At 39.2% G+C, this 15,281-nt stretch overlaps 1 protein-coding gene and 1 non-coding gene across 4 annotated transcripts in view; both read left to right on the forward strand.

Annotated features, from left to right (window-relative positions):
• The window catches only part of LOC139937746 (uncharacterized), a 112,640-nt gene that overhangs the window by 22,392 nt on the left and 74,967 nt on the right, over window positions 1-15,281 (forward strand). For all 3 annotated transcript variants that reach the window (XM_071933036.1, XM_071933038.1, XM_071933037.1), the window contains 15 exons: window positions 41-129; window positions 1,567-1,705; window positions 1,953-1,991; window positions 3,062-3,235; window positions 4,394-4,510; window positions 5,486-5,611; window positions 6,224-6,469; window positions 7,709-7,927; window positions 8,626-8,783; window positions 9,373-9,480; window positions 11,467-11,582; window positions 12,082-12,230; window positions 12,903-13,114; window positions 14,157-14,284; window positions 14,749-14,807. In XM_071933036.1, coding sequence (XP_071789137.1) covers window positions 41-129; window positions 1,567-1,705; window positions 1,953-1,991; window positions 3,062-3,235; window positions 4,394-4,510; window positions 5,486-5,611; window positions 6,224-6,469; window positions 7,709-7,927; window positions 8,626-8,783; window positions 9,373-9,480; window positions 11,467-11,582; window positions 12,082-12,230; window positions 12,903-13,114; window positions 14,157-14,284; window positions 14,749-14,807 — 2,079 coding nt within the window. The remainder of the gene's footprint in view (window positions 1-40; window positions 130-1,566; window positions 1,706-1,952; window positions 1,992-3,061; window positions 3,236-4,393; window positions 4,511-5,485; window positions 5,612-6,223; window positions 6,470-7,708; window positions 7,928-8,625; window positions 8,784-9,372; window positions 9,481-11,466; window positions 11,583-12,081; window positions 12,231-12,902; window positions 13,115-14,156; window positions 14,285-14,748; window positions 14,808-15,281) is intronic.
• On the forward strand, window positions 11,287-11,359 carry Trnan-guu (transfer RNA asparagine (anticodon GUU)). The gene has a single exon. It is a non-coding gene; the product is annotated as a tRNA-Asn (tRNA).

Here is a 15,281-nt window from a genome sequence, read left to right on the forward strand (position 1 = left end):
TTTAAAACTTGTGCAACACTTGTTCCTTTATTTCTTACAGTGCGAATGAATACTCTCAGCTCGTGGATGTGGATAGGCCTGAACGACAAAGCTGTTGAAGGGACCTACGTTTGGACAGACGGTTCAAGTGTAAGTATTCGCATCCAATCTTACATCCGTTTATCTATGATAGAATGTCTAGGAACTGCAGCTGTTTAGCGAACAAATTGTCATTTGCTAAGCAAAAAGTAGCGGGGCACCATTTGACTCGCATGGCACTTTGTCTGCTTTCCTGCATCTGTTAAGCAGTATAGTGATTTGTGCTTAATAAAACAAAAATTAAGATATAAAGGTTGATTTATTTTTTTGTCTAAGTGCCGTTTGTCCCTGTCTGTTTACCAGTGGTGTCAAAATTAATAAGTGAATGGTTCAAAAATCAATATAGCAGCCAAAAAAAATAAAAAATTTGTCTGTTCCTCTGCTTGCCCCTCCCTCAAATAAAAGTGTTTGGTTACATCACCCCTGTTAACCAATCAAATAAATCCAGCCACCTTGATTGCATGCCAGTTAATACAAACAATGTTCCCCTCAGTTCAACATGCTTTTTAACTCTTTCAAAAAGGTCACTTTTCCAGCCTTCCATTTTGGTGACCTTAAAAATGTTACCTAACAGAATGCCCTTCCACAATGTCAGTTGTTGATATAGCTATGATAGCATTACAAGAATTTCTCATTAACTAAATCTCCAATTCATAATACTCACTGGTTTCACTGTGACCCTTATCAGCTGCTATCAGGGAAGTAGTAATATAAACTTTCACCCTTGAGCCCACTTCCCCAAGGCAAGTGATCCTGACCCATGGGCCTTCTTGCCGGTGTCTCGAAATGCAGAAGAGCAGAGAGAAAATTTTGTTCTTTCTTATTAATTTCTCATTTAATTTTTAAAGATATTATTAGTAGATTTTCATGATTCAAAGCTAGTTAACACCGTTTCACAATTAACTCCTTGCACGCACGTCACACGCGGCGACTGTGCCACGCTCACCATACATGTAGGCTTGCGTGTAAACACCGCGTCGCCTAAAATGTGCACTTCACTGAGTAACGCACAGTGACATTGCCTACCAAAAGATAAAGGGCGCATCAAAGATTATTCTGAGGATGACGCCAGGTGAATTGGGTCAATACAAGAACCTGGGAAATTCTACAGGTTGTGTCAGTTGTTACAGTAATTGGTGCCCTTAACCATGAGTTTATACCTCTGGAACTTTTGATCAGATGAGAAATATCTTGCAGAAAACTGCTCTTTCCCAAACCAGCGATCGAACCAACCTCGAGTTTGTCATAGGCAACCTCAGGTCAGCTTTTATTGGGTGATTCAAGTAATGATGGGAGGGCAGAGATGGTTCTTGTGATTGATTTAGCTGAGTAGCGTTTATTTGTTGCTCAAGGCTGTTTACTCCCCAGGTAGCTAAGATGGTTTTAGGAGGTAATATAATATATCAAGTGCTTTGAGACACCCTTTGATTGTGAAAAGCGCTATATAAATCTGACTATTATTATTATTAAGCTCTTGTATGCCTTCAGTATGACTACAACAATTGGAGTCCTGGCCATCCCAAAACTGATGACTGTGTCGCCATGGTTTCTGGGGCAAATAACTACGGGCTCTGGAGAACGCGCCCTTGTACTAAGAATTATTACTACGTTTGCCAAAAAATGAAGCGTAAGTAAACCACAAGGTTGCAGTGTTTGACGCATTTGAAATTCAGTTTTCAGTATGCTAAATTGTTTTTAGTATGGTTTTTTTTAATTAACAAAATTTTGAGGCAAATTTTTACATATCCTTATATTCTACTTTTAAAACATCTTTCCAATTCATTTTACATCAAATTCTTTTATAGCTTTTTGAAGGCAATATTTTCCTTTAATATTTTAAATATTTGACTTTGTTTTTCCTTATCCCTCCCCAGTTCCTGGGCCTGGTGTAACCAATGCTCCTCCCCCTACAAGTAAGTTCCCTTGTATTTGTGATAATCAAGCATTTGTGGTAGTCACAAGTTCCATTGTTGAAAAACATCTCTTATTTTGTGTAAATCTAGATTTGTCAGTACCTAACACTCAAATTTGGACGATGAAACAGGCATGATATTATTCATACTTTAGTGATTTTTGATTTCTTTTTGGCCCTTGGAAAAACATTAAAAAACTGATGAAATTGCCTGTAAGGTCTTTTTAAACCCTACACCATAGTCTATTCTATTGTAATGCCACAGCCCAACTTTTTGCTTAGAAAGGTTGAACAATTAGAAGGCATCAATTCAAACTGGAAACAGTTTATTAATTTTGGTTTTTACCCATACACCGATGTGTGTTAGCACTGTATATACCCAGTATTTTCCCGAGTCCTGGAAACAGTTTGAACAAGATTACACAAATTTAAGTTTGTAAGGAAAACGCAGACATCAGTCATGCGATATAATTTGTTTCAACTGAAAGTATGCAGAAATGTTGAATTTGGTCACATCTGTTAACATGGTTGGATATTTTGCTACATGTAACAATCGGCCGACCATGCAAACCAGCGACATTAGTTTATCAGCAATAGAAGGGTCTGTAAGAACAAGTAGTTCAGCCCTTGTACTTGGCAAAATGTTCCTGCTTTTTCCCCAAGAACAAAATATACCAGGGCCCAATTTCATAAAGGGGCTTCAGCAGAAAGTACTGCTTATTACATTTTCTGCTGAGCTAAAATGAGCAGGATGCTTGCTTACTTGCATGTGTCGAGTGATGTCCTCGAACCACGATGGTTCTACATGCCTTTCTGTCTCCTATTCATGCCGTCTTGAAATCTGCTAATTCCTGACCTGTGTCCATTAGTAAGTATGTCAGTGTATGTAAGTACAATGAGCAGGATACCAGTCACAAATTGCACAAATAACAAGGTGGTTTGGCTGGTAACCTTTTTTCTGGTAAGCAACAATCTTGTCAGCAACTCTATGAAATTGGGCCCTGTTCTGAACACTGGACGTAACAAAACTGATTTTGAAAAGAGAGCCATATGTCAAATATTTCATTTCAGTGAATTACTACGCACGATGTGGAAACGGTTGGGAGTACTACAAACCGTCTGACCGCTGTTTCCTGTTTCGGCCATATGACTACAAGAACTGGTTCAATGCGCGCTACCAGTGCCGTGTAGAAGGAGGGGATCTTATGAGTCTATCAAACCCAGTTGATCAGACGTATGCCGCAAGTAAGTCACGTTACAAAATTGGTTGTTGAATTAAAATTATGAAATGGAATGTTGTGTACATTTGGTTATCACTTCTAAACTTATTGGCAATACATACTTACTTTGTTAGAAGTCTACAGCAGCTGTCAATCGTATAAAGCAATTTGAGAAACTATTTCGGTTTGAATCCCGCAAAATTTGAATTTGAGAAATTTTATTGTCAGAAACGTTTCTCAGATTGTGTATTCCAGTTACGTATTATTTTTCCTGCGAAGACATAACCGCTCCTGATTTTTGGCAATATCTCAGAAACGCTACACCTTTTAAAATGAAGTTCTCACAGGTTAGTTTTGTTGTACATGTATATATCTACGTGTAGACAGGAGCAAATATGTCCACGCAGGAATATAGGAAAACACACTCTGATTTTTTGGAATAAAAAGCAATATCTTTTTCCATAACCGCAGTACTTGGAAGTGAAATTTTTCTCAAAATGCATTATATTATCCAAAGCTGCTGTACTTCTTACCAAGGCAGTTTTAATTGCCATTAATTTTCAGAGTCATTACTGAATGTATACAGACCCAATAAGTGCTAGATTCTCTGCTTCCTTTGAACCCCCTTTACACTTATTCAGAATCAGCAGGAATGAAGCAGAACTAGCCGGAATAAAGCAGAACCAGCCGGAATGAAGAATCTTCAAAATTTGTGATATATTCGGGAGGGAATCTTCAAATTCGCGATATTCGATATAATCGCGATTAGTTAAATTTGACATCATCAGTCTTCAAACTCCCAGTGAAAGTTGTAGAAGAGACAGTCACAGCATAAGAGAGGTGTTCTTATGACCTATTCTTCTGGTTTTACTCCAAATCTATGGGGTGCATGATGTCTCAGCTAGAAAATACATCCCGATATTGCGATATTTAATCGATATCGCGATATATCGCAATATATAGGATATATCAATAAAAACCAAATCGATCCAATATCGAAATCGTTTCCAAGTTAGTCTCGCGATATTTGATAATATCGTGATATCGCCCAAGCTTAAGCTCTAGTGTGCCTTGGGTTTTGAGCACTAACTTTTCATTGACAGTAGTTGAGCAATGCCATGCCATTGACCACAGGATTATCATTCTGATTGTATTTTATCTTGGTTGTAATTTGTGTAAACAGGTCGTTTGAAAACGAGCACAGAGAGTATTTCATGGCTTGGATGTAATGACCTCGGAGTGGAAGGAGGATGGGTCTGGACCGACAAGAAACCGTTTGTATTCATTGACTGGAATCCAGGTAGGTTAATAATAATACTAATGGATTTATAGAGCGCTTTGTGCAAGCATCAAAGCGCTTAACAGTCAAACAGTTAGTAAAAGCTTTTAAATTTAGGCAACATAAAAAAAAGAAACTGTTGATCATCCCCGCCCGACCGTTCAAAACCCTCAACCCATTTTTTTTTTCCCATGTCTGGATATCTCTTTATACTTTTACTGCCCAGATTTTTCAGCTGAAATTTTTTTCCAAATGTACAGGTTTGAAAAGATGTTTAAAGAAGGTTTTTTATTCATGTTGGCAAAGCAAGAACAAATCTTCGAATATTTACTTGGGCTACACTGTGCTTAGTTGTTTGAAAAGGTTTACAGAAAATGTCATCTAGGAGTTAAATTTGTTTGACAAAACTATTGAAAACATAAAAAAAAAAAAAAAACCTCATCCACAAAAAAAAGGACGATCAACAATTTCTTTGTTATGTGGCCTTAAGTGAAATGGGCGAATATAAATCATTTTTAATCTGAGGTCATTGGTTCAAATCCTGCTGTAGTAAACTTTTCTCTGTTCAATCCCAAATGATTTAAAAGTTGCATCCCCCTTTAAGGTGATCCCCTGGCTGCCTCTTCCCAGATTGTATTGTAAACTTGGGTGTGACCCCTGGCTCACGGCACTCACAGTTTGAATGTTCTCTGACTGGCACCCTAGAATAAACATATTGACATTATAGGGAGACTGCCAAGTTGTTGCTAGCTCAGTTGGTTAGTTAATCCTGAGGTGATCGGTTCAAATCCTGCTTTAGTCAATTTGTCTGTTCAAACCCAATAATGTGTGCCCAACACATTTACTTAATACGTGACATTGCAGGGATTATATGAAAGCTATAAGCACTGACAACTTCTCAAATAGGCTGAAGTATAATCATTTGGGAAAAGGAAAGATTCAACTTAAATAAGAAATAACTGATATGGAAATCCTCTATTCATTGTTCATTTCCAGGTCAGCCAGATAATTGGTTTGGTGGCTCCAGCACTGGCGAACACTGCTGCCAGTTTTACAATAACATTGGAACGTGGAACGATAACTACTGTGAAACTGGTTTAGGGTATAGCTGCAATCGTGATGGTAAGTGCTCACTTTCTGGTTTTTCTTCTTCAGTTGCTGTGAACACTGCCCAAATGGTATATTTAATAATGCAGCTCTCAGCGTTAAAAAATTCCTGTATTGATCGTATTCCCACTGTGTTCTCTGCTGCTCTGTGTATGGGTATAAGTTTGCGTGCAAGATGCAAGACGCATGTAATATCTTGACTGCACAGCGTTAACATGCAAACACAATGCACAATATTTGCATCTTGTGTACGCATGGCAGACTGTGAGAATACGATCAAAAACGGGATTTTTTTTTGTGAGGAACATATGACGACCAAAACCCACCGCAGAAAAATGTATGCTGCCATGGAATGTGAATCTGTTGAAATTAGTGGCTTCTTGCAGGAAGCTTTGAGTTATGAAGCTTTAAAAAAATTTCGCCCCAGAAATGGACCCTGATATCCAGGACGTCACTCTAGTATAATGCGAAAGTGTAAGACCGCCAGGGCTAAGTAATTATCTAAAACTATTAATAACTGTTAATACTTAACAGTATTTAACAGGGATGGGCATTGTGAAGTCCGAAATGTTGAAAAAGTTGGACTGCCGCCTGATTCGCCCTGATCATTGTCTTTCCTTCCTCTAGATTACATCTTCAAGTATTACATCTCATTCCCCGAGAAGCAGCTCCTTGGAAACGACGACAAGACGCTGAAGAACATCTTTCCGAGTGAGTGCGCAAGACGTTGCGTCACCGAAACAGACTTTACCTGTCGCTCATTTGACTATGAACGCAACAAGATGACATGCTACCTCAGTAAGACCGACAAGAACGTGGCGGGAGGACTTGTACCATCATTTGAATCGCAGCACTTTGACTACTATGAGAGAGGTAGGCAATATAAAAACAGATTGGTTTTAACAAAGGATTGTCTAAATTCTTCCAAGTGACCTATCACTGATTTTTTGAACAAACATTTTAGTCAAATTCTCTTCTTTTTTTAAAATACTTTTTACTTGATTTTGTTGTCTTTGTTCAATAATAGTTTACTTATACTACGCACATATCTGTCGATAAAGACACCCAAGCCGCACATAGAAAAAATTAATGGTTCATTTAAACAGAAAACTTGATTCTGAAAGAACGCTTATTGAAAGAACGCTTATTGTCTTTAAAAATGGACTTGAAGCACCCAAGGGATGTAGATTAACAAAGATCTTATGTGAGAGTGTTCCAAACTCGTGGAGCAGCCACACAGAATGACCCAAAATTATTTAAAATTTATCTATCAGTCAGTTTCTCTTGTGGTGTATCATTTAAAATCTGAAATAAAAATTAGCATCCCCTTTATATGGTGATTTCCCTGGCTCGTCGCTTCCCTGGTTGTAGCGTAAACTTGGATGTGATTCCTGGCTACACGGTAGTTGGCGGTTATATATGGCTTTTGACTGGCACCCCTAAACAAAATAGGGAGGCCGCCAACGTAGGGCTAGATAGCTCAGTTGGTAGAGCGCAGGTACGTTATTCCAGAGGTTGTTGGTTTAAATCTCGCTCTGGTAATTTTTCTTGTTGTGGGAATCAACTCATGGGGTAAGGCTGACAGCAGACAGAGGACTGGCTATGTGCGTGTCCTCCGCTGTAATACTGGTGCAGAGACCACAGCAGGGCCCAATTTACCAGGGTTTACCGCTTACCACATTTTTATGCCTGCAATTACCAGTCTCTGCTTACTGTGCCAGTGTTGATCTTCTGCGCTCGCCTGTTACGCAAATAATGCCTATGGTGCGTTTGTTTAGCTTCCCTGGTGTGTGGCGTTTTTTTTTTCCAGGACGAACGTGGGTAATTATCTGCACACGTTCGTCCTGGAAAGAAAAAACGGGACGCTAAACGAACGCACCCCTAGTAACATTGAGTCCGCTTGCACAAGCAAAAATGTGAACCTGTGAACTACACTTGAATAAGTGCCGAATTCTCTGCATCCTTGAGCACCAATTCGTTGGTTACGGTAAGCGGACCTATAAAATGGGCCCAGAACTGACTGCCTTCATAGGGTTAAGAGAAGATTGGATTGGCGAGAGGCTGTGCTGGTTGCCATTGAAATATTGTTTTATCTGTGTTTCTTTTTGCCAGATTTCTCTGTGGCAGTTCCAATACCAACTAAAGCTCCTGGTACCGACATGGGATGCGCCAAAGGTTGGGGTCGATACAAGGGGTTCTGCTACTTTGCCAATCTAGCCGCACTGGAGTTCGCTGAGGCAGAGAAAGCATGCAAGAATCAAGGAGCTGAAATGGCTTCCATTTTAGACATGAATGCCAATAACTTCCTGAGGGCTAACATCTACGAGAAAAGTAAGTATTTCAAAACAGAGTAACATTGAAAAATAAACTGAAGTAACACTTTTCGCCATTGGTGAAGGGATGTGATTTCTCTGTTCTTAAAAAAAAAAGATTCTTGGTTTTTTTTGCCCCCCCCCCCCCCACAAAAAGAAAAAAAAAAAAAATAATGAAGATAAAACCATATAAATTACGCCCCAGATTGCAGAGTAGGGCTTTTAAAACCAAAGATATATGTTATTATTGGGCTTCATGCTCGTTGCCTTGGATCGGACGAGTTGGTGTATAAAAAGCGTTTGAAACCGTTTGTTATAAAATGCATATGGTTAGAAAGATATTTAAAAAGTAGAATATAAGGATCCACACAAGTATCACTCGAAATTGCATGGTTTTCATTTTACGTCGTGAACTAACGCGGTTGGCCATTTTATGGAGTCAAAATTTTGACTCCACAAAATGGCCGACTGTGTTTCTTCTCGATGTAAAAGGAAAACCGTGCAATTTCCAGGCATGTTTGTGTGGATCATTGTATAATCTACTTTTAAATTATCTATCTGACCATTTGCATAACATAACAAACAGTTTCAAACGCTTTTCAAAGAACAACTCGACCGATCCAGATTTCCTTTAATGTTTTGGACAAAAGGCAACACCGTTGCCTACCATGATTCATGTGTTACATCATCATCTGATGACCTTGTTGTTCTCAACAGCAAAGACCATCACTCGCTACTGGATCGGTCTGAATGATAAGAAGACAGAAATGCTGTATGAATGGTCTGATGGTACTCCGGTAACCTACACTAACTGGTATGCCCATGAACCCAACGATGCCAACGGTGAAGATTGTGTCGAGATATACACCGACATTGTAAGAAACACTATTTATGTAACTTTTCATCAATGATTAATTCCAATGTGAAAGAAGTACTGAGTATACGGTGCTAACACACACCGATATATATGGGTTAAAGCAAAATTAATATTCTGTATGACACACCTCTTGCTTGTTCTGTATTCTGGTTGGCTGAAACACAGTCACGTGGGGTGATTTAAAATAGTAATCTGGTTGGCTGAAACACAGTCACGTGGGGTGAACTAATATAGTCTAGTGATTGTGCGTACATGTTTTGCGTAAATAGTGCCCGATCGGGCACTAGTCTTTAAAAAAACACCCTTGTCACATGAAGTTGCGTGCTTTCAGATGCTTGATTTCGGGACCTCAAAATCTAATTCTGAGGTCTCAAATTCAAATTCAAATATTTTAGTCAAAAAATTACTTCTTTCTCGAAAACTGCGTTACTTAAGAGTGAGCCATTTCTCAGCATGTTTTATACTATCAACAGCTCTCCATTGCTTGTTACCAAGTAAGTTTTTATGTTAACAATTATTTTAAGTAACTACCATTAGTGTCAAGTGCCTTTAAATGAGTATACATGTTTGGAATTACTCTTTAACAGGGCTACTGGAATGACTTGAATTGTAAAGGATACACCTTCAGCTCTATCTGTAAGAAGCCTCTCTCTTCTGGTAACCCAGTACACTTGCCAGCCGCAACATGCCCAACTGTAAGTATACACAGCTCTTTTTCAGAGCCAACACTCCTTTGAAAAGAGATTTTACACATGGTTGTACCCGCAAGTTTACTTGTTATAGTTACTATGGTTGTCGTGGCCGAACGGGTAAGAGTACCGAACTCAAGCTCTTGTGTTTCTGTTAAGCAGAGTGTGCATGGGTTTGAATCCTGGTCCTGACACTTGTCTCCCTCGGAAAGACACTTCTAACTAAAATTGCTTCTCTCCACCCAGGGGTAATTGGGTACCTGTGAGGGCAGAGATGGTTCTTGTGATTGATTTAGCTTATGCGCATTATTATCGCAGGACAGTTCACTCCCTTAGGAGCTGAGATGGTTTAAGGAATGAATTAAGGCCCAGTTACCAGGGGTAATAATTTTGGAATCGCTTTAAAGCCATTGGACCCTTTAGGTAAACAGTATTGTCCAAGGCCCACACTATGTGTATCGCAACTTCGATATAAAATAACAAACCTGTGGAAATTTGGGCTCAATCGGTCATCGGAGTCGGGAGAAAATAACGGGAGAACCCACCCTTGAATCCGCACGTTTCGCCGTGTCATGACATAAATCCGTAATTCTCGATATCGAAACTTGATATTGTTTTACTGTTTTCTCAAAAAGTAATGCTTTTCATGGAATAATATTTCAAGAGAAGTCTTTCACCACTACCTTCTGTAAACCCTGTAAGTTATTTGTAAATCTGTGAACTTTTTTTTTTTTTTTTTCTGTACCGAAAGGGTCCAATGGCTTTAAGACGCCCTCTGGTTGTGAAAAGCGCTTTATAATAACTGGTTATTATCATTACTATTATTTTAACTTCTGATTTACCACACCATGGATGCAAAGCTTCAAATAACAAATAAGATTAGATACAGATTTAAACCCATAACCTGGGCCCAATTTCATGGCTCTGCTTACCGCCGAATTCTACGCTTACGATCACGATTCCCCGCTTACGTGCAAGCGCCGAATTTCTGCGCTAGCCTTGTAAGCGTAGAATGCCTAGTAACGCAGAGTACGCACGCGCAGAAGCCAAAATTCGCCGCTAACCCGTGAAATACGCTTGCCGTAAGCACAGAATTCCCTGCTTCCGTAAGCGCCAATTTTGTGCTTACGGTAAGCAGAGCCATGAAATTGGGCCCTGATGATGTCTTTGATATTCCAGAATGAGGTTTATTCATAAAGCGAAGTGAATTTTGTTGCATACCTGATTATTTGAGTCACATAATCTTACTTTGCGTGAAGTGGGTTGTCTTTGGCTGTGTGGTTTCTGATCAGCAGAGTGTGGGTTCGAGTCCCTGTCGTGGCTTTTATGTCCTCGAGCAACTTTACCATAGTTGCTTTGTCCTTCATATGAGACACATAAGCTGTAGGTTCCCGTGGATTTGGTTTGAAGTACCTGCCTGACTGAAGCTCCGTTCATACTTCCTGCGAATGCGAAGCGAATGTTGACGTCACAAAAATCGCAACGAATTTCGCAGCAGTTCAGCTCTGTTCAACTCACTTGCGAATATCGCTGCGAAAGGATAGTTGTTATGTCAAATTCACTTCGCATTCGCAGAACCGGGCTTTAGTGGGGTTTTCCCTGAAATATTTGTCTGGGGATTACCTACAACATCTAAAACTGTTACTTCCTTGTCTTCTCTCCATTGGGTTCTTGGCTAGTACAGTCATTAAGTACGCTTTTCTTTGAGTCCTTAGCTTCAAAACCAGAATAAATGAAATGAAATGATAACTAAAATTCTGACTGGCACCCCCGAACAAAGATATTAACAAAATAGGGACACCGCCAACATAGGGCTAGATAGCTCAGTTGGTGGAGCGCTGGCTTGTTAATCCAGAGGTCGTTGGTTCGAATCCCACTCTAGTCAACTCTTTGTTCAACCCCCAAACTCATTTAAAAATTTACCCAGTCAGTTTCCCTTGTGGTTTATATTGATAACTAGAATTATTACTGTACTTTACCAATCGTTACCAGGGTTGGACAGGCTGGAATGATGTGTGCTACAAGATGGATTCTACCAAGGCTACATGGACTGATGCTGGTACTCAATGCAAGACTGCTGGTGGTCGACTGGTCATCATTGAAGACAAGTAAATATGCACTCCACAACGACTGTTTGAATCTCAGTATATAGTCTTGTATTGAATTTATTTCAATTCAATTCAATTCAACTACTCTTTATTAGATAAATAATGATAATAATAAAAAGGGTAGATCAAATGCTTGCCTGCTGATAAATCATTAAAACATTAAAACAGCTCTTGGGCTTTATACAATTGAAAGTAAAACCGCCACACGTCACTTTCACACGAATTTGTGTGCTTTCGCAGATGCTTGATTTCGAGACCTCAAAATCTAATACTGAGATCTCAAACTTAAATTCGTGGAAAATTACTTCTTTCTCGAAAACTATGTCACTTCAAAGGGAGTCATTTCTCACAATGTTGTATACTATCATCCTCTCCTTACTCATTACCAAGTAAGGTTTTATGCTAAAAATTATTTTTGAGTAATTACCAATAGTGTCCACTGCCTTTAAAAGAGGTTGGTTTAGAAATTTCTTAAAGAGCAACTGTCTGTTTGTTACAGGTATGAGTTATCTTTCCTGAGTGCTCAGCTTGGAATGGAGAATGGCGATGATTTCTTCATCGGTTTCAGCGACAGTAAAACACCAGGACTCTATGAGTGGATGGATGGATCTTCAGTCACCTACACCAACTGGGCTGAGGGACAACCTGGTCAGAGTCAACACTATATTATCATTTAGGATTTTACATTAAATTTCAACAGATTTGATGGTTTTTGTTTTGTTTTTTTTTATATTTTAAGTTTCACCCCTAAAACAAGTTTTTAATTGTAGTTCTAATAAAGCTTGCCATTTGTTGCATATTGCTTCTTGCTGGTATTTAACTGTAATTGGGTTGGTAATCCTGTTTTTATCAAGGAAGAAATATTATGCTAACCAATTTTTTGTGCTTAGCTCTATGAAATTGGGCCCAGTTATTAGGCAGTACTTAAGCAGCAGAGTCAAGCAATCTCCTGAAGACGATCAGAGCACACTGATTGAAACGTTGGGTTGTCAACCACCGGTTCTTTTTAGACCCAAGACTACTCAAAGGAGATCCTTACATGGTGTTACCACATACCTCTCTTAGCCATACTTCCTCCATGCAAAGTTCCAAATCCTACTTATGAAGCCCGGTTCATACTTCCTGCAAATGCAAAGGCGAAGCGAGTGTTGACGTCACAAATTCGCAACGCATAATTTGCAGCAGTTCAACTCTGTTCAACTCACTTGCAAACATCGCTACGAAAGGAAGGAATTGTGACATCAAATTCATGTCGAATTCGCATCCCATTCGCAGGAAGTTCGACCCGGGCTTAACTCTGATGATTGTTTGTCTCTACAGATGATCAAGCCGGTAACTGTGTAACAATGAACTCTGGCATGGATGCTGGCTACTGGACCGATAGAGATTGCAGTGTGAAACGTCGTTACATCTGTGAGAAAGCTGGGAATGGTCAACCACCTCTGACCCCACCTCCTGCCATCACACCTACCCAGCCATCGGACACTGACTGCCAAGCTGGATGGACAGGCTATGGAACACAATGCTTCAGGGTTAGCTTCAGAAGATTTTGTTTTTTCCTGTGAGATCGAATCTTCTTGAGAAAATAGAATTAGCTGCCGTCGATTTCACAAAGAGTTAGGACTTGTCTTATCTCGAGTTAGGACGAGTAACTCTTCCTAACTTAGGATTAATCTTAAGGTCTGCATGCTACAGTGCAGGGTTGGGACTCATCCTATGTCCTAAGATTAGTCTTAAGTTGGGAAGAGTTTTGTAAAATCGACGGCTGTTTTAATTGATGTTAAATTTGCATCGGGAATAAAGGATATTCATTTTGGTTTTTACCTGTATACACCAATGTGTGTTAGCACTGTATACTCAGTACTTTCCCGAGTCCTGTGAAAAATATCACAGGCATAATACTCGGGTGGGATTCAAACCCATGACCTTTGCAATTCTAGAGCAGTGTCGTACCAACTAGACCCCCCCCCCCCACGAGATTGCCCGGTGGCTAGAGGCAGTTTGAATCCTATGTTTTGTGCAGAATTAGCTGTTGCAAACAACTTAACAACCAAAATGACCTATGGTATAAATGCAAATAATAGTTTCAACCCTAACAGAGTCTTTCTCAAAGATGACAACGCAACAAACGTGAACAGGTAACTAAGTGTAACATAAGTAGTCGGGTGGAAGTACATGAATAGAGAGAGAGAGAGAGTCAGAAAGCACACAGAAATAAGCAAGGGATAAACAATGAATAGGGAGACAAAACGGGGGGTCTTCTTCTTAAACTTCTATTTGTACAAAGTTCTTGAAAAAATTATCATCTGTCAAAGGAAACAGCTAATCTCTCTCGTATAAACATTGGTTTAATGTCTATGATTATGAATTGCACAAATCAAGAAACTGTGATTCAGGAACTAGACGACAATATTTATTATAGTCATTTTGAAATCAGCGGTTAGCTGGGGGATTCGAACCCACAACCTTTTGATTGCAGGTCCTGCAGCCTAACCACTGGACCACAGTGACATTTTGATAACCGAGGAGTTCAAGATAATTTTTTTAAATGTGGGTGATATTTGTTGTTTCCAGATATTTGAGTTCCAGTCTGATTCAGACATGGTGACGTGGGATGAGGCAAATCGACAGTGTATTAACATGGGAGCAAACCTCGCCAGCTTTCACCATCCTGATCAGCAAGCGTACCTCGTTCAACAATTGTAAGTTGAGAGGAACATTTGCGCATAACTGCCACCCATCCAAAGAACAAATTCCACACAATGAAGTAAGACCAAACCTTTAGAAATTCTCTTTGTGACAGCTATAAGGCCTCCACAAATGCCAACCACATCATATTTTCTGTTTATACATTTCCTGTGTATTCTTCTGGTCAGTTCATCCAAAAAGCTCTTTTTATTATTTTAAGGAGTTCTAGTTTAATAAAACCATTGATTTGTTTTTGTTAAAATCTCAATTGCTACTTTGCATACATTCAGCAAGACATTGATAACCTTTTTTATTGTGTTTATTTTATTTAAGTATGTACATGTACAAGGTGCTCACTCTATTTGAAACTGGCTATGAATATTTGTTATCCATCAGCATCTATTGATCAATGTTATCGGATTGCTGTGGATAATTTGGGGTTAACATCTGTTAATACCAATTGTGTTTATGTTTGCAGTACACCCACATCTTCAAACGGATTTTGGATTGGACTGAATGACCAACGCAAAGAGGGGGGTAAGTTTTGGTCTGGCATTTCTTACAATTTACCTTTATCACGCTGTCACCATCTTGGTCATGTTCCCTGTTTCCGATCCCAGTAATGAATGCTAACATTCACTGCGCATGGCACATTCTAATATTTCGCCCATCCTCAGTTTGGTTACAATGAGTTGAAATGGAGTAAAATCAAGATGGCCACATCGTGATAAAATGCTTATAATAAGAACAATTAGTGTGCACCTGTCCCCACAGATTGATCCAGGCACAGTACACTTCAATGAAATCTAAAAACTAAAGTTCAGTTATTTTTTTACATTGGTTTGAATTGCTACATTTTGTATACCTAGTGATCACTTAACCTCACCCCAAAAAAATACTTTTGTAAAAAAAAAGCTGCTCTAGTAATACAGAAAGGCATGAGTGTAAATTACTTTTTTATTGCACATCAATAAAGGGAAGGGAAACAATAACACAAAATGCCAACAAATT

Source organism: Asterias amurensis, chromosome 5 (assembly GCF_032118995.1).
Source record: "Asterias amurensis chromosome 5, ASM3211899v1".
In the NCBI taxonomy this organism is placed as follows: Eukaryota; Metazoa; Echinodermata; class Asteroidea; order Forcipulatida; family Asteriidae; genus Asterias; species Asterias amurensis.